Source organism: Moschus berezovskii, chromosome 2 (assembly GCF_049115385.1).
Source record: "Moschus berezovskii isolate FMDL1 chromosome 2, NW_MosBer_1.0, whole genome shotgun sequence".
In the NCBI taxonomy this organism is placed as follows: Eukaryota; Metazoa; Chordata; class Mammalia; order Artiodactyla; family Moschidae; genus Moschus; species Moschus berezovskii.
This window is the reverse complement of record NC_142461.1, coordinates 125,011,442-125,036,051: the sequence shown is the minus strand read 5'-3', so window position 1 is coordinate 125,036,051 and position 24,610 is coordinate 125,011,442. Positions and strand designations below refer to the sequence as shown.

The window sequence follows — 24,610 nt, the reverse complement described above, 5'->3', positions numbered from 1 at the left end:
AGTTTGTTAGCGTCATATTGCAATACTCTCAGGCCTGGAGTAGGCAGTGCAGAGCTGATAAGACAGCTGACCCTCTGTCTCCCTCTCTCTTAACTTGTTGCTCTGAGCAAGGTGACAGGGGCGTGTGGTAGCTTGAGCTATTTGCTACAGATCAAAGGCTTCACCATGTACTGCCAACCCACTTCCAAATGACTGAATATGAAACCATCTGAGGGCCTTGGCAAAAGAACACTCATGTTTGAGGGCTCCTGGCATTGTGTTCTCTCTGATACTCAGTCAAAGAGAAGTAACTTGAAAACTCTTCCTGTGGAACTTGAAGTCCACTGACTACACCCAGAAACAGCTGCTCATACTGTGAAACTACTCACATTTTCTCGTCTGCAAAAATTCGACACTATGTCTCTATTCTACAAACTACTTGGAAATTCTGTTCTTGTAAATGACTTCCAATACAACAGTGTTTGGAAGAGTGGACACAGTGTGGGCTTTCAAGGCAAGCAGATATTGATGTCAAACCTAACTTCCCTGCTACCTAGCTTCCTTGCTGTCTACTTCTGTTCCCTTGTCACTAAAATGTGGTTTAATAATGCCAACTGCCTTGCAGTATGACAGTGAGGAGTAATGATATCATATGTGTAAACCTAACCTAGTTCCTGAAACAGCAGCAATTAGTAAGAAATAGTATCAATTTATTTTACTATATATTAACTTATATGTATTATGTATTAATACTATTATAATATACTCACTCTCCACACTGGGTTATTTGTAGCAAACTAACTCAGTCTATTCAAAGGGATAGAGAAAAAAGGTTCAAAACTACCTGTATAATGTAAGGGGTTATTAATTATGCTTTTTTGGATACACCAGGAACTAACAGGTTAATGTGACTTTCTAACCTAAAATTCTCCCAGCCTTACACACACACACACACACACACACACACATTCTCTATTGTATACACACACACAAAACAATTCAGATATGAAAATTACATCGTAAGTCTTAAAGCTTTGTTAGCTTCTCTAGCTATCAGTGTATCCACTTAAATTATCTAGAAATTCTGCTTTTGAAACGTTAGAAGAATGTGTTTAACATATTGCTTCCCTTAAATAATGAAGGCTATTGTCATCCACAGAAAGAACATTGTGATCTGTTGAAAGAACAGAAATTTTGGAATCAGATTTCAGTTTGAATTCCTGCCCTGCATTTGAAAGCTATGAGACCTTCTGCAGATTGATTCACTTCTTTAGGATTTAGCTGTGTTATCTGCCAAATGAGATTTAAAACACTTACCTTGTAAATGGTAAATAGGGTGATTATAAAAATTAAATGAAGCCATCTGCCTAAGATGTCCAAATAATGTTAGTTCCTTCTCTTTTCTTTCCATCAACACTGTACATGGTGTTAATGGCAGTTAATACCTTTCTCTGGTATAATTTGAGGGCTCTACAAGTCTACCTGAGCACTTCTTTAGGCAAAATGCAGTTTAGATGAAGCACAATATCTATACTCCTCATGACTCTTCATTTTAACTCTATTTCCGTCCATTAGGAGTAAGAAGAACTTAGGTTATGTATTGACCACTGTTCTGGTTGGGAAGAATGATATGATTCAGGCTTATTCTCTGTGACTTGTCCTCATGAGTCATTTACAAAATCCTTGAATTTAAGCAACCATTTTCTGAGTTAGAATTCTCATTTGACACCAGTATAAAATAAATTGTCAACTAAGGAGATAAAAATCAGCCCCCAACTCTACTTTCACTAATATGAAATAGATGTATTTTTCAATTAAATGTGAATGTTCAATGTTTCTCTCTTCCCAAACTAGTTTGTTATGTTAAATTTAATTGTTAAGATGATAGTGTGACAATAAACAAGATGAATTCATGAAGGAAGTACTATTTATGGGCGGCAGAGATTAATAAGACCAAAAACAGGAAGCATATGTATAATCAATTTTGACAGCTAGGAAGATAATTTTAAATACTTTGAGATAATTTATAATTAAAATTTATCTATGTTTTCCTAATTTAATTTTTTTTACAATTGCAGCTTCATAGTCTCTGTTATCATAGTAGATATAAAATGTTGCTTTTAAAAGTCACAGGTAAGTCTGTAAATCTTAAATATAACCAATAGGAAATATTTAAGAAGATGGGTGATTTTTTTTTCTAACAACAATTTTCTTTAATGAAGCAATGGATTTCTGGGGGTTACAAAATCTGATTTAACTTAAATTGCTATTCATTTCATGGTTTTTAATTCCACAGTCTCAATGGGGACATTGGAATCTCAGTTCCAGTTCAGCCTGTAATATAAGCCTTTAATACGTCATTTTCTCTTAATGACTCACAATTAAATGAACCTATAAACACAGTGCAGCTAGTTATATCAACTCTTCTTGGTTCTGAATATCATTTCTGTTTCAGTCATCCAACTGTGAGGCATTTGTTTTTGAATTGCAATCAGTAAAGATATGTTGCTGCTGCTGCAGCTAAGTCACTTCAGTCGTGTCTGACTCTGTGTGACCCCGTAGACGGCAGCCCACCAGGCTCCCCCGTCCCTGGGATTCTCCAGGCAAGAACACTGGAGTGGGTTGCCATTTCCTTCTCCAGTGCATGAAAGTGAAAAGTGAAAGTGAAGTTGCTCAGTCCTGTCCGACTCTTCACGACCCCATGGACTGCAGCCTACCAGGCTCCTCCGCCCATGCGATTTTCCAGGCAAGAGTACTGGAATGGGTTGCCATTGCCTTCTCTGAAAGATATGTTAGCTCACTATTATTTTCCAGATTCAATACCTTCAACAGTGTATTTAAGGAAATGAAAGTCACTCAGTTGTGTCCATCTCTTTTCGACCCCATGGTCTATACAGTCCATGGAATTCTCTTGTCCAGAATACTGGAGTGGGTAGCCTTTCTCCAGAGGATCTTCCCAACCTAGGGACTGAACGCAGGTCTCTGCATTGCAGGTAGATTCTTTACCAGCTGAGCCACAAGGGAAGCCCATTTAAGGTAATAAGTTCAGTAAAATGCCATTTATTCTGTATTTACTATATGATAAGACTTGTGATAGGTGAAACACATATATATCAACTTTAAATTTCTTTTAAAGTCCACAGGGGAATGATCACTAATTCTCTTTTCATGGAAACTGTGCCTAGCGAGTAAATAATTTATTTGCCAGGTTTAAAACCAGAATTCTCTGATTGCACAGTCTCTTTCCACAATTCCCTATTACTTCCTCCTAATATTAAAACTGGTGAAATTCAATTCAACAGACAAATGTTAAGTTCCTACTATGTGCCAAATACCATGATGTGTTATATGAAAGAAGCAAAGATGAATAAGACTGTGCCTTTTGGCAACCATGAAACTCAGCAGTGTCACCTCCACTGTTTGATTCATAGACTTACAGTGGCTTCTCCTTGACTTTTATTCAAAATCCTAATTCATCAGCTCTAATCAGTTTATCTATTGACTCTTTCCCATACTCCACCTTCTTTTTTCAGTCTCCCTTCACTTGATTCTCCAACACAATTGTACTATTAGCAGTGCAATTTCCATATAGGCCTCTACAGTACCATTCCATATTTACTCTTTCTATTTAAAATCTCTCTGTTCTCAACCTTGCATTTAACTACCAATATTTGTCCGTCCTTCATCCAAGATCTAGGGCCACCAAATAGATGTCCTATCTACACCTTTTTTCTGTGAGTTTTCATCAAGTATGCATGTACTTTACATTGTATTTTTCTGCTACTTTGTGCAAAGCCTTTTCCATGTATATGGAATAAGACCATTAAGAGCAAGTTCCATGTCATTTTGGATCTTCCATTCCTGCCATCAAGTACTACCCACTTACAGCGCTCTCCAAAAGAACTTCCGTGGTGATGGAGATGTTTTCTATCTGTACTCTTCTATAAGATAGCCACTTGCCACTGTTGAGCAATTGACATGTGACTACTCTGACTGAAAAAGAGAACTTAATTTTACTTATTTTTAATTTAAACAGTCACATGTGATTATCATATTGAACCATGCAGTTAAAGTGTTACACAAAATGTGAGTGGTGAACAAACTATTGAATTACCTAAATGAACTTATAACAGCAGAGAAAATTTGTTAAACCATCCAATTGATACAAACAAAATATCAATGTATTTGAAGCAGTGCTCTGGATTTTATGTGAAAACATTTACTCTTTCATTGCTATTAAGTTCAACTGTATAGTCATAAAATAGGTGTATTATGAAGAGCAAACGATAAACTCTTGGAAACTCTTGTAAATTTCTAAATATAAAACTTAAGTTCAGTTTCTCTAATGAACCAGAGTAAACATTTTCAACTCTTTTCTCATAGTAAATTCTTCTACAAAAGTGGAGCTAAAAGACATTTTAATATTGTATGAGTTATATGTTAAAAATTACTAAACTCTAAATGATCTCATTAGAACCCAAATTGGTAAGGCTATAAATTCAAAATTCATTTAGAGCTCACCTTTTAAATGATAGAAAATTACCAGTTTCTCCAATTAACAAGGAAAATTATAATGTCTAGACTTTTAACTTACAAGTCATTAAACAATCATCAACCTTGTGAAGTATCCACTATTTACAGTCAATGGAGATGAAACAGGGAAAATTATTTAAACTTCATAAAAAGAATTTAATATAATGATTGATACTGTGTGCAATGAAACTTTCTGTAGAAAGACAACATTGACTCTACTTTTTGATGTGATGGAATTTTTCCTTAATTTAATAGCACTGGCTCACTGAACTGGAAATTTTAGCAATGGTCTTTGCCGCTGCCATTCATGACTATGAGCATACAGGGACTACAAACAATTTTCATATTCAGACAAGGTAAGGAAAAGGATTAACTTTTCTAAGTTAAAATTTGACATTTATTTTTCTGAGTATTATTCTTTAAGAGGATTTCAAAATAATAATGAAGATGTCTGAAAAAATGAATTTAATAGATTTTAGCAAAATGCCTTAAGCTGCAAACAGTTCAGTCAGTTCCTATTTATCAAGAATCTTGTATTTTTTGGTGCCATATTTAGCAATTTAAAGAACATAAAAATGTATAAGGTAGTTTTTCTCTGCCCAGAACTTATGTTAAACTGTCACACAAGTCAGACATTTATTCACTGGAACAAATCTGGCATCATTTGTTTGATGTCAGTTTGTCAGTTTCATGTCAAGGCATCACTTTAGTGTCATTATGTATTTGAAACAATGAAAATTTATTTTTTAAAAACAAATCCAAAAATAAAAGAAATCTTATTTCCAGGTTAATAAGAAATGTTAAATTTAAAACAATTAGAAAATTGGGTGTTTAATTGTGGTGATAATGGTAGTTATTAGGATCAAAATACCAGAGTAGAGGTGCATTAGTTGGTTAAGGCTGTCACACAATACTATAGTTTGGGTGGTTTAAATAACAGACATTTTCTCAGAGTCCTAAAGACTAAACATGCAAAATCAAAGTGTAAGCAAGTTTGGTTTCTTCTGAGTCCTCTCCCCTAGGCTTCAAGATGGCTGCCTTCTTGCTGTGTCCTCAGTGACCTTTTTTCTTGCTTGAGCATACCTTGGGGTCTCTTCCTGGTCTTACAAGGACACCAGTCATATTGGATTAGGGCCCCACCTTTATGACCTCTGTTAACATTAGTTATGTCTTTAAATGCCTTAGCTTCAAATGCAGTCACATTCTAAGGTACTGGGGTTAAGATTATAAACACAATTTTGGGGAATTCATTCAGTCCTTAATAGAAAGGGGCTTTAAGCTCTTTCTGGTTGCAAAGAGATCTCAGTGCTCGAGAGGCAGAATTTGGTCCAGGACCATCAGGATCCGATTCACTTGTGTACACAGGATCCTGAATTTCTGTGTCTTCCACTGGTCAGAGATGTTTAAGATGGAGATGTAAGTTAAGAGACTGATTTCACTCTGGAACTACTATAGAGCTCTCTTGTTGAGGGAAAACTAAGCTTAATTATTTTTTGTTGTTTATTTTTAGGTCCCCTAGTAGATTTAGATATACATAAAAATTTAACAGAAAGTACAGAACTCCCATGTACTCCTTCCCCAACCCCACAGTTTCACCTGTTTTTAACATCCTACCTCAGGTGTGATACAGTTGTTACAACTGATGAACCAGTATTGATGCATTATTATTAGCTAAGATCTATAGCCTACATTTGGAGAAAGAAATGGCAACCCACTCCAGTATTCTTGCCTGGAGAATCCCATGGACAGAGGAGCCTGATAGGCTGCTGTCCATGGGGTCGCGCAGAGTCAGACATGACTGAAGCGACTTAGCATGCATGCATAGCCTACATTACAGTTTACTGCTTGTGTTATATATTTTATGAGCTTTACAAGTGTATAATGTCAAGTATCTACTATTACAGTATCATCCATAATAGTTTCACTGCCCCAAAAGTCCCCTGCTTCATCTTTTCATTCCAGCCTCCCTCCTTCCTGCTTTAACCACTGCAATCCCTGATCTTGTTAAGGTCCCCAGTTTTGCCTTCTCCAAAATGTCATATAGTTGAAATAATACAGTATAAAGCCTTTTCAAACTGGTTTCTTCCACTTAACAATATGCATTTAAGGTTCCTCTATGTCTTTTCATGAGTTGATAGCTCATTTCTTTTTATTACTGAATAATATTCCAGTGTGTGGATGTCCCAGAGTTCACTTATTCAACTACTGAAAGATATCTTGGTTTCCTCTACATTTTAGAGCTTATGTAAATGTTCATGTGCAGATTTTTGTGTGGTCTTTTTTTTGTGTGCAGTTTTTTAACAGCAATATTTTAAAAACTGACTTCTTAGCTATAGGAATTTGTTGCTTTTATGTGGGAAGCATAGAAACATTAAAATACTTGGCATTTTAGAGCTTCAAGGGATCCTACAGTGACTGAGATGCACATTCTATAAGCTCTGGTCTCATCCTCACAGTCTAAGAAGAGAAAACAAAGATCTCAATAGAGGACATTACCTAACTATATGCATAGTCACCTGATGGCAGTCGCAGGGTTGAGAAACTGAGATGAGGGACGCTTGCTCTCAATCCAATCTACTTAAGGTAACTCTGCTCCCACGACCAAAGACAGACATATAACATTTATAACCTTTTATAGCCTTCAATGGATGGACTTGAAAATTATGGCCTCTTGACAGAGACAGAAGAGTTGGAATTCAGACAATGAAATGTTGGAGAAAGCATTCTGTCTATCCCTAGAGTCTCCCAGATTAAGAGAGCGTGAAGTGAACAGGAAGACCTTGAAGTCTGGTTGTGCAGCAAGAATGTTACTAACCTAACATTTATAGCATGTAGAGATGTCTTCTTTTCTTTTGTGTTCAACATAAAAGGAAAGGGAAACTATGCAGATCATTTTTGCTTAGCAAAGACTCTTCTACATCCATTAAATTCATAAGTGGGATTTTAAAGACAGCTCATTACTGAGCTGGGCCCCGAGTAGGGTCACAGTTTTGGGAATTAGAGAAGGGAGCAAGTGATTTGCTTCCAAAGAAACATTTCTTGCTCTTTCTACTTTGAAAAGTAAAGGCAATGGACTGGACTCCAGCAGCAGTATAAATGATCATTCTTAGCTTTCTCCTTTTATCATTGATTTACAACTGGATGAAGATTCGTAACTTACTTACACTTTAGACTGCAGAGAAGAAAAGTAGATGGCGAAAAAGAAGGAGGAGGAAGAGGAGGAGAAAGAGGAGAGGGAGGAGGAGGATGAAGAAGAATACACTTTTCACCATTTTATATTAAGAAGCTTTGTATAAAAAGTGAGGGAAATGTCTACTATTTTATTTATTTTCTTATAAATTTTCTATTAGGATCAATTATTTAATGGATTAATTCTACAAGAACTTGAACATTTTATGAACAAAAAGATCACAGATGTAACAATATGATGTGCTTTTAGAAGCTCTACTGGCTTCATATTTTTTCCAAATACATATTGGTCTTATGTTACTGATATTAATAATTTGTATTTTATATTATTCTTTGTACCTTGAATTTAGAGTTGCTTTTCTAATATGGAAACCTATTTACAAGATAATGCAAAATGACTGAAAAATAATTTAAAACATGGTGCAAGGCTAGATTTGAGTTCAACACAGACATTATAAGCCATAGAAATCCTTGAAAGTGTAAATAAATAGAGACAATTTCCTCTTTGTGAAAAGTAAATGCTAAGCGACATGTTACCATGGACACTGAGTATTGCTTAGAATTCTGTTCTTTCCATAGCAGACAGAGATTATCTCAAACATTAAAACCTTTCTGTATTCTCAGCATCTTGCTGGATTTATGAGATCAAAATCACATAGACTTTGCTGTAATTAAATCTGATTAAAAAACACATCTTTGCTTGTTGCTGAAAGGAAGAAATAGTGATGCTTAGATCCATATTATACAATAAACTTGACAAAACTGCCATGGCTAAATCTCAGACTGTATGATACAAAATATGTGATTTGCAAATCACAGTTTTACCCATGGTCTCAGCAAATTTATGAAGATACTTGGACAAAATATAATTAATTTTCTCTCAAAAGGATTGCATATATGTGTTCCTAGTTCAGTTTTCTGTATATTGAGCTATGATTATTGATAATAAAATTTAAAAGGAAATGACCTATTAGGAACTAGAATAGTTACCTCCTCATTTGTTTCCAGAACTATTATAAAAGTGGAATAACATATGCAGTTAGCTAATAGCATATATCACCTCCCCCCAATAGATTTCCTTTTAAATTTTATTTTTAACAAAGGAGCAAATGCAATACAATGGAGCAAAGATAGTCTCTTCAACAAATGGTGCCAGAACGACTAGACAGCCACATTTAAAAAAAAAAGAATCCAGACACAAAGCTTATACTGTTCGCAGAAATTAAGATGGATAATAGTCCTAAATGTAAAATAAAAAACTCTAAAACTCCTAGAAAATAACATAGGAGAAAATCTAGATGATCTTAGGTATAGCAAGAGAGTTACAAGATTAGCCAAAGAGTAGGAGAAAATGTTTTCAAAAGGTACATATGATAAAAGACTATTGTATAAGACATATAAAAAACTCTTAAAACTCAACAATAAGAAAACAAACAGCGTGATTTTTAAAATGCTCCTTAATAGATACTTCACCAAAGAAGACACACAGATGACAAATTAGCTTATGAAAAGATTCTCCATATTATATGTCATCAGGGATATGCAAATTAAACAATGAGATATCACTATGCATCTATTAGAAAGGCTAAAATCCAGAACATTGACACACCAAATACTAGTGAAGATGTGAATCAACAGGAACTCTCAGGCATTACTGATGGGAACACAAAATGGTACAACCATACTGGAAGACAGTTTGGTAGTTTCTTATGAAACTAAATATATTTTCACCATATGAGCTGATAATTACTCTCCTTGGTATTTACCCAAAGGAGCTGAAAACTTATGTACACATGAAAACCTGCACATGGATATTTATAGCAGCTTTATTCATAATTGCCAAAACTTGAAAGCTACTAACATGCCATTTAGCAGGTGAGTGGATAAACTGTGATACACCTAAATAATGTAATATTATTTAGTGCTCAGAAGAATTGAGCTATCAAGCCATGAAAAGATATGAAGGTAGCTTACATGCATGCTAAAAGGTACAAGAATCCAATCTGAAAAGGCTACACAGAGTCATATGATATTCTGGAAAAGGCAAAACTGTGAAGATAATAAAAAGACCTGTGGTTGCCAGGTATTAAGGGGATGGGAAGGGAAGTCTGAATTGGCAGATCACAAAGGATTTCTAAGGCAGTGAAAATGCTCAGTATAATACACTAATGGTAGATACATGTCATTATACATTAGTCCAATCCCATAAAATTTACACCACTAAGAGGAAACCCTTAATGCAAACTATGGTCCCTGATAACGATGTTTAACGTAGGTTCATCAGTTCTAATAAATGTACCTCTGTGGTTGGGAATGTTAACAATGGGGAAGGCTATGCATGTGTGGGACCAAGGGGTATATGGCAAGTCTGTGTACACTCTGCTCAGTTTTGCTGTAAACCTAAAATTGCTCTAAAAGATAAAGTCTGTTTTATAAAATTGTTACACATTTAAGAAAAAAGAAGGAAACTAACTCTGTAAATTTAGGTGTACAATTATTGGATTTTTACTGATATCATTATGCCTTATGACTTGAGTATTTTTAATAGATACTCATGAGGTCTGAAGAAATCCTCTAGTAGGCATTTTGCTTTTATTTCTTAGGTCAGATGTTGCCATTTTGTATAACGATCGCTCTGTCCTTGAAAATCACCATGTGAGTGCAGCTTATCGACTTATGCAAGAAGAAGAAATGAATGTCCTGATAAACTTATCCAAAGATGACTGGAGGTGAGTTTCAGAGGAAATATAGAGGAAATTTAATTTCAGGGAAAATGTTATGTGATTTAACATGAAGAAAACAGATGAAAGTCAATCCTTTAATCACAAAACAAACTAAATTCTCCTTTACTGGAAGATTATTCAGGAACAAGGCTCTGTAGATGGAGTTGAACTATTTCAAGGCCAATTCAACATCTATATGCATCATAACCAATCCATAAGACCACGTATCACATAACACCTTAAGATACATAATTACATACTCCTTGAAATGGTGTGGAAGTGCTTAGTCACTCAGTCGTGTCCGACTCTTTATGACCACATGAACTGTAGGCTGTCAGGCTCCTCTGCCCATGGACTTCTCCAGGCAAGAATTGTGGAGTGGGTAGCCATTCCCTTCTTTAGTGGAACTTCCTGATCTAGGGATCAAACAGCGTCTCCTGCAGCTCCTACTTTGCAGGCTGATTCTTTAGCATCTGAGCCACCAGGAAAAGCCCTGCTTGGAATGGAGTTCTGCTCAATTGTACCAATATGTGGTCTTACATTTATTCAGAATTTTTGTGTCTGATTCCTTCATATATTACTTTTTTGGACGTGGATATAAGCTTTTCTAAAAAACAAAATTTCATTATTTGGGGAAAAAACTACAAATATGCTAAAATGACCTAGATGCAGAGGGTAATCTTAAATATTTCTCCAAACCATCTGTATTCTTAAAAAAAATTTACATGAAAAGGTATTGCTTTTTGCCATGCAGGAGAAAATAATAAGATGTACCCCCCCCACTCAGCATAACATTTCCTCCTTTCCTCTTGATCCTTTGGTCATCATTATCCCCTTCATTTACTGTAGGATTGTCAGATATATCAAATAAAAATAAAGGGCATACAATTAAGTGTAAATTTCAGATAAACATAGAGATTTTTTAGTGTAAGTACATCCCTAGTTAGCTCTATGGTGGGGTTAATGGCAACCTCCTCCAAGAGGGCTTATGCCATACCCAAGTCTGCTGCACCCAGAGGCCCTGTCCCTGTGGCAGTGCCCTGCTGACCCATACCTCCACAGGAGATGATCAAGCACAGTTTTCTGTCTCAGTCTCTGTGGGGTCCCTGGGTCCTGGTGCACACAAGGTTTGTTTGAGCCCTCTGAGCGTCTCTGGCGGGAGTGGGGTTTGATTCTAAACGTGAATTCCCCTTCCTAACGTCTTGCTGGGGCTTCTCCTTTGCCCTTGGACGGGGGGTGTCTCCTCACAGCCGCTCCAGCACCTACCGTCTTGATCTGTTCCTTCACATTGGCTTTTTATGGGCTCCAACAATATTAGAGGGGCTACAAAATCACTGCAGATGGTGACTGCAGCCACAAAATTATAAGACGCTTGCTCCTTGGAAGAAAAATTATGACCAACTTAGCATATTAAAAAGCAGAGACACTACTTTGCCAACAAAGGTCTGTCTAGTCAAGGCTATGGTTTTTCCAATAGTCACGTATGGATGTGACAGTTGGACTATAAAGAAAGCTGAGCACTGAATAATTGATGTTTTTGAACTGTGGTGTTGGAGAAGACTCTTGAGAGTCCCTTGGAATGCAAGGAGGTCCAACCAGTCCAGCCTAAAGGAAATCAGTCTTGAATATTCATTGGAAGGACTGATGCTGAAGCTGAAACTCCAGTATTTTGGCCACCTGATGCGAAGAGCTGACTCATTGGGAAAGACCCTGATGCTGGGAAAGATTGAAGGCGGGAGGAGAAGGGGACGACAGAGGATGAGATGGTTAGATTGGCATCACTAGCTCAATGGACATGAGTTTGAGTAAACTCTGGGAGTTGGTGATGGACAGGGAGGCCTGGATTCCTGCAGTCCATGGGGTCACAAAAAGTCGGCCACGACTGAGTGATTGAACTGAACTGACATCCCTAGTATTCTGTGACCTACTTATATTTTTTAAAATGCCTTTATCTTTAACAAAGATCTTGTTAAATCAGTTAATGCGCAGAAAAATATCCAATTCAGATGCAAACATCAAAAGTTTGTTTGTTTCTTAATTTAAATCAAGCTAAAAGGAAATGTCCAAAGAAGTAACCTGGGATTAAGATCTGCTTTAAAATAAAGAAATAAGAGGTTAATTTAGAGCTTAAAAGAAGCCCTGATTTCCCAAGGTTATTTTTTTCAAACATTCAAACTTCCTGGATTTTCAAGGCCAGAAAATATATGTCACTTTTACAGACATAGAAAAAGCTCTAATGTGGGAGGCAAGAGGCACTTTCTTTTGGGAATCCAGTTCAGGTCTTACATTTCATTCCACAGGAAACATAGCCCAGTTGGGTCACCAACCTAGGAAGGCCAGGATCTAATCATAAAATGCACCACTGTTGGGTATGTGGAAGATAGAAAGGCAAGGGTAGAATCAGGTGCAGAGTTGGTTCCTAAGGTCTCAGGGATTGACTCTTTCCATCTAGAATATTAGCTTATTTCTTCGCCAGTGATTATCCTTCCCAGAGGTTATATTTGCATTATTAATTTTTGTTTTTCCTTCGAATTAACCCTCTTCTTCTCTAAGTTGATTCTGTTGCTGTTTCGGTGTGATATTTTTCTATTACACTTTTTTCTTCAACATCTTTATTATTTATTCTAAGAGTTTGCTTCTGTAATATTTTATATTTTTACACAGTAACAAGTAGCTTACTGTACAAAACATCCTAATTGAACAGTTTTATAAATTTTTTGGGGGGGCCACGCCATACAGTTTATGGGATCATAGTTCCCCCATGAGGGATTGAACCTGTGGCCTTGGCAATAAGCGTACCAAGTCCTAACAACTGGACTGCCAGGAAATTCCCAAATTTATTTAACAAATACCATAGTATTGTTACCAGGTCCAAGCTTGCTCTGTTTGCAGCACAATAGGCCAATGAATCCTAGAGACGAGGTGCTGAGGCAAGGGAGAGACTTTAATTGGGGAGCAGGCAGACAGAGAAGATGGTAGGCTAGCACCTCAAAACAGCCATCTTATTGATGTCTGGATGCCAGGTTCTTTTTATAGATTAGAGGTGAGGGGAGGTGAGAAATCAAAGTGAAAAGGCTATTAATATTGCAGTCATGTCCTAGAATGGCAGACCTCAGGCAGGGAATGTGTTAATTTCTTCCTTCCCGCCATCCACAGGTGGACAGGGTTGTGAACACAGGCACTTTAGTTTAACAGTCAGGCAGAGGGGCAAGCTTCTCTGAGGCAAGCCATTCTGTATGATTATAATAACAAAAGCAGTGAAAGGCAAATCAAAGAAAGTTCCAACATGGAGTCAGAATTGGCTTTCTCCCTGCAGCAATATCACATGATTTATGAGTTGACTTATGTATGATTTATGATATGGTAGAATTTAATAAATCCAATGCTGTTTCCAAAAGCTATAAAAATGTATTTGCTAGTATAATCCTTAATCCTATTTCACCAAGAATTAAAATATGGATAGCTTTTTAAAGACTTGTAGGTTTTCTGTTTGCATATCTATTTCTTCAAGTAACTTTAGTAACCATAAATGCAGCAATTTTTAAATTTTGGCAAGAAAAACTATAAAAAATACATTTCCTTTGTGAACTAGTTTATTGATGTATTATTAGTTGATTATTGATAACACCTAGCATTTACTGATTACTGTTACAAAACAGAATTCAACTAGTAAATTTTAAAGATCTTACTGACTTTATTCAACAATTTGTAAATTGGGCAACATCCCATTTAGCAGATAAAAAGGAGCTCCTAATAACTGTACAAAATGGCAGAATTTTATAAGTAGAAAGAGGCAAGAAAAGAAAAATTATTCTAACAAGGATCTGATTGTTTCAGGCAAAGTCACCTTTCTTTGGGGAATAATAGGGGTCTTTCAGGCAGATTTCCTCCCTAATGCTGACCAGATATTTGATTGGTTTAAGTTTTCACTCCTCAGTTCAGTTCAGTTCAGTCGCTCAGTCGTGTCCGACTGTCCACGACCCCATGAATCACAGAATACCAGGCCTCCCTGTCCATCACCAACTCCCGGAGTTCACTCAAACTCATGTCCATGCCGGGCATCTCATTCTCTGTCGTCCCCTTCTCCTCCCGCCCCCAATCCTTCCCAGCATCAGAGTCTTTTCCAGTGAGTCAACTCTTCGTTCACTCCTAGGGGAGGTTAAAACTATAAATTAGGTATTAAATCTTGGTTTGATGTGGGTTTAGCACAAATAATGCATTTTGGGTCTGTTGTTTCTTTTTTCACATTACATCTGCCAACTACAATGTATTTATTAAATCTTACAGATTTCATAAAGCTTTTCTCTCATTTTTCCTACTTAACATGAATGTTTTGGTACAGTTGGTATTGTAGCATGGATATCTCATAATTTAGAAGAAAAATGTAATTGAATAATTGTATTACCTTCTTTGAGAGCTTCCATTCCCTTAATATTTGGGTAAAAGTATATTCTAAGCAGGCTATCCAATATCATGAGCAGTGAGTAATCAGAGTATTGTTTTCTCATTGCTCCCATCTAAAAACCCAGATGAATTGAGCATTCTTAATTTTCAGCAAGAATCTCCAATATGTATTGTTTTTAAAACAAATCATTCAATCATACCAACTTTAGGTAAAACATCTTTGACACAAGATCATAATTCAAGTTTGCCATACACTTGTAATTTAGCTTACTCTACTGGCCACAGAATAAAAATAGAAGATGATTTCCAGCATAAGTGACTTTTTTACCTATCTGCACTGAGCAAGCAATGAATTGTAGAACACGCAAGGCTTTGCTGGGGTTACTCATCTCCTGCTTCGTGTGAGAATGATTTATTCACGCATTGGCTTTGTGATATGGTCATCATATTTACAGTGTCTTGGTTACAATTTCAACAGTACCAATAGCTCTGTCTATGATATGTAGGATCAAGGTCCCCAGAGCTTAAACGGAGAATTCCCAGTCACTTGTAGTCTTGATTTCCTGGCATTCTTATGATGGAAACTTGGTGCAACGGAGTGGTCCAGCTGTCAGCTTTGGTAGTACTACCCTTGCGGTTGAGTCTTATCTCTGCTATATACTAGCTGTGTGACTGGGCAAACAACTCAGTCCTCTTGGGTTGGAAATAATAGTGCCCCTCACATAAAAAGCACTTGAAACACTGTCTGGATTGAATAAATATTGAATAATGGTGGTAATTTTGTTAATAGTAAATTCTGCCTTTAGAGTGGTTTTTATCTAAAATTGGCTAGGATCCTTCTGATATTAATTATTTCTAGAAGTAATATTTAGAAAGTATGAGTGGGGAAGGGTTGTGTATATGGGCGGGAAAGCATCCAGTTCTTTAAAAGGAGATGTTACATAGCATCATTCACAGATTGCTCTCCTGGCGACATCCTAAAGCCAAACTTCTATAAGCTCTCTTGTATTTAAAACTATAGCATCTTTTCTGCTCATACCATTAGAAAAAATAAAATGTAATTCTTAATATTAAATATTTCACTTGAGAACAAAGAAAAAAGGCCAAACTTTTCTTCTTTTGATGACTCCACAGGGATCTTCGGAACCTAGTGATTGAAATGGTTTTGTCTACAGACATGTCGGGTCACTTCCAGCAAATTAAAAATATAAGAAATAGTTTGCAGCAACCTGAAGGGTAGGTTATAATTTTGTTTTCATATTAAAGATCTGTGGGCTTAGACTTGGAAAAGACTATAGTTGGTTACTTTGTTCTGATAATTTGAGCATGCGCTTGTTTTGACAGGCTTGACAAACCCAAAACCATGTCCCTGATTCTCCATGCGGCAGACATCAGTCACCCAGCCAAATCCTGGAAGCTGCACCACCGATGGACTATGGCCCTAATGGAGGAGTTTTTCCTACAGGTGCCTCTTTCACACTGTGTCTGTGCAAATGCTTTTGGAAATAGTGGCTGTGCATATTAACATACATCTTTTCTATACAGAATCCAGATCTTGTGACGTGATATTACCAACTGGCCACACCACATTCTTGGGACTCAGGCAGAATTTATTAAGCTCTCAGATAAACGTATTAAATAATCCTATGTAGTATTATACATGTTTTAAAGAGGGTCAAGTCTTGGATCTTAGATGTCAAGCTAAGAGAGAAAGAAATGAACAGATTAGAGATGTTATCTGCTATTAAAAGGTAAAATGCTAGGTAAAAGAGTTTTCAAAGACAGAAAATAGCTTTCATCATAAAAAGGGAAAGGGAGGATGTATTTTTGTTTGGAATTTACTTACACATGCATAGTTGCAAGGATAGCTGAGAAATATAGCTTTTAGCTGGGTGAACATGTGCCTAACTGCAAGAAGCTATTGTTTTGTGAAAAAACAAGCCTGTATATTGTCAACAAAAAATTAATCAATAGCCAATATAAGCGAGAAATGGAAAATTTTATTTGAGTCAAACTGAGAATTAAAATCTAGGAAGGTCTCTCAGAGTGTTCTGAGAGCTGTTCTGAAGAGGTAAAGGGGGAAGACAGTATACATGTGATTTTGGCAAGAGGGGTGCATGTAATCAATACATGTCTCCACAGAAAGTTGCTGCTAGTCACTAGGAACAGACATCTTAGTTATACTTTTCTAAGTATGGAAAGATACGAGAATCCAGGTTCATAAGAAATTTCTGCTGAAAATATTTAACTGTCTAGGGGCCAGTTCCATTCATTTCCCTAGCACAAAGCCCTCGTTCTACTCTTCACTCTGAATTCCTTTCAGTGTGTGTTATAAATCAGCAACTGCAGTGGCTAATGACTTCTTGTAGGACTGGATGGTGGGCAATATTCTTTATTTTACAATCCCTTCCCGTTAGGTCCTAATTTTGACCAAGATTCAGGAGACATTTCATGACCAGTTTGTCCCATGGTGCTAGGAATGCTCATTCCCATGTGAGGCAAGTGTTTCATTGATAACCCACTCAATATACTATTACTGTACTGTATCCATTAACAGTGGCCAAAAAATTCTGGAACACTTGTCATACTATTCTGTTATAGTTCAGGAAATGGTTTCATCTTGTTGCTTCTTCCCATACCTAGAGTTACACTTTTATAATCATTGATCCTATAGAACTATGTATTTGATCAATTGTTTCAAGCTGCCTAATCATTCATCTTATTTGAGTCTCAGCCACACATTTGGTAATACAAGGAATGATAATCATGAAAAATCAACAGAATACAAATGATAGAGCTAGTAACATTAATAAGTTTATAAGTGAGTACTTAAGAACTGCCGTTAGGTATGGTCCATATCTCCCCAGCTCACCTGACCAGTCTGTTTTGCACCAATCACTGTCTTTACGGGAAATGATGTATTGGCATTGTACATAAATTTCATCAAAGATGGCTGCACATACAAAGCAAGCAGTGGGTCATCTTGACTCCGTGTGACACTGAAAAAGTTATGTTATTTTCTAAGGAGTGACATGGCTGGTGCCAGAAGGAGAAAAATTCATCTTTAAAATGAGCAGAGCAAAAAATTATGTTTAAATTTTCCTTGTATTGCCTTAAAATGTGAATTTTTATTTCATCAACACGGAGAATGACCAGTGCTCTCTACAACATGTATACGTGTTTTTTCCTCTATGTGTCCCCCTTCTGTGTCTCCTCCCACTTGGGGTTCTAGAGTATAGTGAGTCAAGTAACTCAGGAAATTTCTACACTTACAATTATAATTTTGTTATAAAGAATACAACTCAGAACAGCCAAGTAAAGATGTTTAAAGGGCAGGGTTTGGAAGGGCCCCAGACATGGAGCTTCCACGCTCTCTCCCCATAGAGACAGGGTATGCCACCTTCCCAGTACAGTGTGTTCACCAACCAACATGCGCTGCTCAGCCTTGGGGTCAGGAGTTTTTATGGGGGGTTCATTTCATAGGCATGATTGATTAAATCATTGGCCAATATAATGGAAGTCAATTTCCCGCCCTCCTTTCATACCAGGAGGGCAGGCTGCCCCAGTATTCCAGGCCTGTAATCATGTGGTTCTTCTCTCTGGTGACCAGCTCCATCCTGAAGCAATCTATGGGGTCTCAGCCATGACTCACACAGTTGTTTTATTTTTATGTATTTATTTGAGGGGGCTAGGCCTTAGTTGCCGCATGTGGGATCTTCCCTGTGTCGTGTGGAATCTTTTCTAGTGGTGCGTGGACTCTGGTTGTGATGCATGTATAAGGGCCCATTTTTTAGAACGAATGAAGGAAAGTAATTAGATGAGCTAACTCCCTTAAGTTGTTTCAAGAAGGCCAAACTAGTGCATCTTCCCCTCCTTTCACAATTAAATTTCCCTAGAGAACTGGTGATCCCTCAAATTCTACCCTCAGTCTCAGAGTGCCCTTCATGCCTGTGGTCAGGAGCTTACTATGTGCTTGCTGCAGACGTTGCTTCTGAGATTAAAAGCTCTTCAGTGAAAGAGGTTTCTCAAGATATCTGTACTTCACCCTTTTTTTAATCTTTTCATTACTTTAAAACTATAGAAATTGTTTTGGCTTCAGAGAAAATGAAGAAATGAAAAAAGAAAAATGTGCCATTAAATCACTGGATTTGACATCTTGTTGACAGCTGTCAGAGCATTTCACTCTGTTAAGGAAGAGTTAAAATAATTACAGACATAATTCATTTATTGTGCCTCATTTTATTGTACTTTGCAGATACTACTTTTTTTGTTTTGCTTTACAAATTGGAAGTTGGTGGCAATCCTGCATATAGCAAGTTTTATCAGTGACGTTTTTCTGACAGCATTTGTTTACCTCATGTCTCTGTGTCACACTTTGGTAATTCTCACAGTATATCATGTTTTTATTTTTTTATTGGGATATATATTTGTTGAGGTTTCTCTGGTGGATCAATGGTTAAAAAAAACTCTCCTGCCAATGCAGGAGATAGAGTCTTGATCCCTGGGTTGGAAAGATCCCCTGGACAAGGAAATGGCAACCCACTCCAAGATTCTTGCCTGGGAAATCTCATGGACAGATGGAGCCTGGCAGGCTACAGTCCGTGGGGTCGCAAAAGAGCCAGACACGACTCAGTGACTAAGCAATAACTCAGCAGCTAAATATAACAATGTATTTGTTATATATTTTTCACTGTTACTATATGTATTATTATTATATGTATTTGTTATATGTGTTATATGATCAGTGACCTTTGATGTTACTATTGTAATCGTTTTGGGGTGCCACAGACCACTCCTATGCAAGAAGGTGATATTAATTGATAAATGTTGTTTGTGTTCTGACCACTCCCTGACTAGTTGGCCAGTCCCCTGTCTTTCTCCTTCTCCTTGGGCTTCCCTATTCCCTAAGACAGGACAATATTGAAATGAGACAAATTAACAATCCTATAATGGCCTCAAAGTGTTAATGGGAAGGTAAGAGTTGCACATCTCTCACTTTAAATCAAAAGCTAGAAATGATTAAGCTTAGTAGAATGTATGTGTTAGTCACTCAGTCATGTCCGACTCTTTGCAACGCCATGGACGATAGCCTGGCAGGCTCCTTTGTCCATGGAATTCTCCAGGCAAGAATACTAGAGATTCCCTTCTCCAGGGGTTCTTCCCAACCCAGGGATTGAACCCAGGTCTCCTGTACTACAGGAAGATTCTTTACCATCTGAGCCACCTGGGAAGCCCCAGCTTAATAGAAAAGGAACATCAGAAGCTGAGATGAGCTGAAAGCTGAGCCTCTTTTGCAGATTAGCCAAGTTGTGGATGCAAATAAAAAGTTCTTGAAGAAAATTAAAAGTGCTACTGCAGTGAACACATGAATGATGAGAAAGCAAAGTAGTTTTATTACTGATATAGAGAAAGTTTTAGTGGTCAAGTTAGATCAAAAATGCCACAGCATTCCCTAAGCCAAAGCCTAATCCAGAGTAAGGCTCTAACTGTCTTCAAATCTATGAAGGCTGAGAGAGGGGAGAAAGCTAGGGAAGAAACGCTTGAAGCTAGCAAAGGCTGGTTCCTGAGGGTAAAGGAAAGAAGCCATCTCTATGACATAAAAGTGTAAAGTGAAGCAGTAAGTGCTTCAAGATACCCAGAAGGTCTAAATAAAACAATTAGGAAGGTTGCTTCCCTAAACAACAGATTTTCGATGTAGGGAAACAGCTTTCTGTGGGAAGATTATGCCATCTAGGACTTTCATAGCTAAAGAGGAAGTACATGACTGGCTTCAAAGCTTCAAAGGCTGACTCACTTGTTAGGGGCTAATGCAACCGGTGACTTAAAGTTGAAGCCATTGCTCATTTACTGTTCTGAAAATCCTTAGGGCCCTTAGTGTCAATCGTTCAGTCGTATCCAACTCTTTGCAACCCCATGGACTGTAACCTGCCAGGCTCCTCCATCCATGGGATTTTTCAGGCAAGAATACTGGAGTGGGTAGTCATTTCCTTTTCCAGGGGATCTTCCCAACCTAGGTATCAAACCTGGGTCTCCCAAATTGCAGGCAGCCTCTTTACCATCTGAGCCACCAGGGAAACCCTTAAGAATTATGCTAAGTTTGTTCTACCTGTATGCTATAAACGGAACAAGAAAGCCTGAATGACAGCACATCTGTTGACAATACGCTTTACTGAATATTTTAAGGCCATTGTTGAGACCCATTGCTCAGGAAAATATTCCTTTTAAATTATTACTGTTCATTGGCAATGCACCAGTTATCTGAGAGCTTTGATAGAGATGTACAAGATAATGTTGTTTTCATGCCTGTTAACACAACATCCATTCTGCAGCCATGGATCAAGGAATAATTTCCACTTTCAAGTCTTATTATGTAAGAATTACATTTCATAAAACTATATCTGCCATAGATAGTGATTCCTCTGATGGATCTGAGCAAAGCAATTGAAAATCTTCTGGAAAGAATTCACCATTCCAGATGTCATTAAGAACATTCGTTATTCATGTAAAAAGTCAAGATATTGACATTAACAAGAGTTTAATAAAAGTTGATCCTAACCCTCTGGGATGATTTGGAGGAGTTCAAGTCTTCAGTGGAGGAAGTAACTATAGATGTGGAAATAACAGGAAAGTTAGAATTAGATGTGAAGCCTGAAAATGTGATTGAATTGCGGCAATATCATAATAAGAATTTAATTCATGAGGAGTTGCTTCTGATGGATGAGCAAAACACGTGATTTCTTGATATGGAAACTATTCATGGTGAAGATGCTGTAAAAATTGTTGAAATGACAAGAGAGGATTTAGAATATTACATAAACTTAGTTGATAAAGCAGTAGCAGAGTTTGAGCGGGTTGACTTCAATTTTGAAAGAATTCTGCTATGGGTAAAATGCTGTCAAACAACACCACATGTTACATAGATACCATTCAAGAAAGGAAGAGTCAACTGATGTGCCATATTCATTGCGTTCTTATTTTAAGAAATGACACAGTCACCCCAACCTTTAGCAACTACCACCCTGATCAGTAAGCAGGCATCAGTACTCAAAACCCACCACTAACAAAAAGATTACAATTCACAGAAGACTCAGATGATGGCTAAAATTTCTATCAAAATTTTTTAATTAAGCTAAGTGTATTGCTTTTTTAGGCATATGTAAGTACATACTTGTTAGACTACATTAGACTACAGAATGGTATAAACATAACTATTATATACCCTGGGAAACAAAAAAACTCGTAGCTCACTTTATTGCAATGCTTGCTTTGCTCTCAGTTCAGTTCAGTCGCTCAGTCATGTCCGATTATTTGCGACACCATGAACGGCAACATGCCAGGCCACCCTGTCCATCACCAACTCCCAGAGTCCACCCAAACCCATGTCCATTGAGTCGGTGTTGCCATCCAACCATCTCATCCTCTGTCGGCCCCTTCTCCTACTGCCCTCAATCTTTCCCAGCATCACGGTCTTTTCCAGTAAGTCAGATTTTTGCATCAGGTGGCCAAAGTGTTGGAGTTTCAGCTTCAACATCAGTCCTTCCAATGAACACCCAGGACTGATCTAAGGATGGACTGGTTGGATCTCCTTGCAGTCCAAGGAACTCGCAAGAGTCTTCTCCAACACCACAGTTCAAAAGCATCAATTCTTTGGCGCTCAGCCTTCTTTATAGTCTAACTCTTACATCCATACATGACCACTGGAAAAACCATAGCCTTGACTAGACGGACCTTTGTTGGCAAAGTAATGTCTCTGCTTTTGAATATGCTGTCTAGATTGGTCAGAACTTTCCTTCCGAGGAGTAAGCGTCTTTTAATTTCGTGGCTGCAATCACCATCTGCAGTGATTTTGGAGCCCAGAAAAATAAAGTCAGCCACTGTTTCCACTGTTTCCCATCTATTTCCCATGAAGTGATGGGACCAGATGCCATGATCTTTGTTTTCTGAATGTTGAGCTTTAAGCCAGCTTTTCACTCTCCTCTTTTACTTTCATCAAGAGGCTCTTTAGTTCTTCTTAATTTTCTGCCATAAGGGTGGTGTCATCTGCATATCTGAGGTTATTGATATTTCTCCTGGCAATCTTGATTCCAGCTTGTGCTTCTTCCAGCCCAGCGTTCCTCATGATGTACTCTACATAGAAGTTAAATAAGCAGGGTGACAATATACAGCCTTGACATACTCCTTTTCCTATTTGGAACCAGTCTGTTGTTCCATGTCCAGTTCTAACTGTTGCTTCCTGACTCGCATATAGGTTTCTCAAGAGGCAGGTCAGGTGGTCTGGTATTCCCATCTCTTTCAGAATTTTCCACAGTTTATTGTGATCCACACAGTCAAAGGCTTACATCAAGTAGCCAAAATTTGGAGTTTCAGCATTAGTCCCTCCAATGAATATTTGGGACTGATTTCCTTTGGAATGATTGATTTGATCTCCTTGCTGTCCAAGGGACTCTCAAGAGTCTTCTCCAGTACCACAGTTCAAAAGCATCAATTCTTCAGTGCTCAGCCTTCTTTATGGTGCAAGTCTACATCAGCACATGTCTACTAGAAAAACCATAACTTTGACTATATAGACCTTTGTCAGCAAAGTGATATCTATGTTTTTGAATATGCTGTCTTGGTTTATGATAACTTTCCTTCCAAGGAGGGAGCATCTTTTAATTTCATGACTCCAGTCACTGTTTGCAGTAATTTTGGAGTCCAAGAAAATAAAATCGGTCACTATTTCCACTTTTTCCCCTTCTATTTGCCATGAAGTGATGGGACCAGGTGCTGTGATCTTAGTTTTTTTAATGCTGAGTTTTAAACCAGCTTTTTCACTCTCCTCTCTCACCCTTATCAGGAGGTTCTTTAATTTCTCTTCATTTTCTGCCATTCAGTTCAGTTCAGTCGCTCAGTCGTGTCCGACTCTCCGCGACCCCATGAATCACAGCACGCCAGGCCTCCCTGTCCATCACCAACTCCCGGAGTTCACTCAAACTCATGTCCACAGAATCGGTGATGCCATCCAGCCATCTCATTCTCCGTCGTCCCCTTCTCCTCCCGCCCCCAGGTATAATATGTATATCTGAGGTTGTTGATATTTCTCCCAGAAATCTTGATTCCAGCTTGTGATTCATCCAGTTTGGCATTTTGTATGATATGCTCTGCACACCTAAGGCTTCCCAGGTAGCACAGGGGTAAAGAAACTGCCTGCTAATGCAAGAGATGCTAGTTCAGTCCCTGGGTCAGAAAGATCCCCTGGGGGAGGGCATGGAAACCCAATCCAATACTCCTGCTGGAAAATTCCATGGACAGAGGAATCTGGCAGGCTACAGTCCATAGCGTCACAAAAAGTCAGACATGACTGATCACATACATATACACTCTGCATCTAAGTTAAATATGCAAGGTGACAACATATAGCCTTTTTATACTCCTTTCCTAAGTTTGAACCTCTCCATTGTTCCATATCAAGTTCTGTTGCTTCTACATACAGGTTTCTCACGAAGCAAGTAAGGTGGACTAATATTCCCATCGCTTTATGAAAATTGACCTTTTCTAGCCTTTTGGCCACTGCTGATATTTCCAAATTTCCTGATCTATTGAGTGCAACACTTTAACAGCATTATCTTTTAGGATTTTAATGATCTAGGGATCTAAAATTTTGCATCAGTCACTTATCTGATTCAATGCATCAGAATATACGTGTATTCAGTAAGTTTTTTTATTTTTAAAAGTATTTTTTTGGCCTCCTATGGTTAGCATCCTCAAATTGAAGCACAACCCCCCAAAATATATAAACCAGT

The 24,610-nt window shown here is 37.7% G+C and overlaps 1 protein-coding gene across 1 annotated transcript in view; it reads left to right on the top strand.

Moving 5' to 3' along the window:
* The window catches only part of PDE1A (phosphodiesterase 1A), a 307,778-nt gene that overhangs the window by 224,789 nt on the left and 58,379 nt on the right, over positions 1–24,610 (top strand). Inside the window, exons 7-10 of the mRNA XM_055397831.2 lie at positions 4,768–4,868; positions 10,305–10,430; positions 15,963–16,064; positions 16,173–16,293. Of these exons, the coding sequence (XP_055253806.1) occupies positions 4,768–4,868; positions 10,305–10,430; positions 15,963–16,064; positions 16,173–16,293 (450 nt within the window). The remainder of the gene's footprint in view (positions 1–4,767; positions 4,869–10,304; positions 10,431–15,962; positions 16,065–16,172; positions 16,294–24,610) is intronic.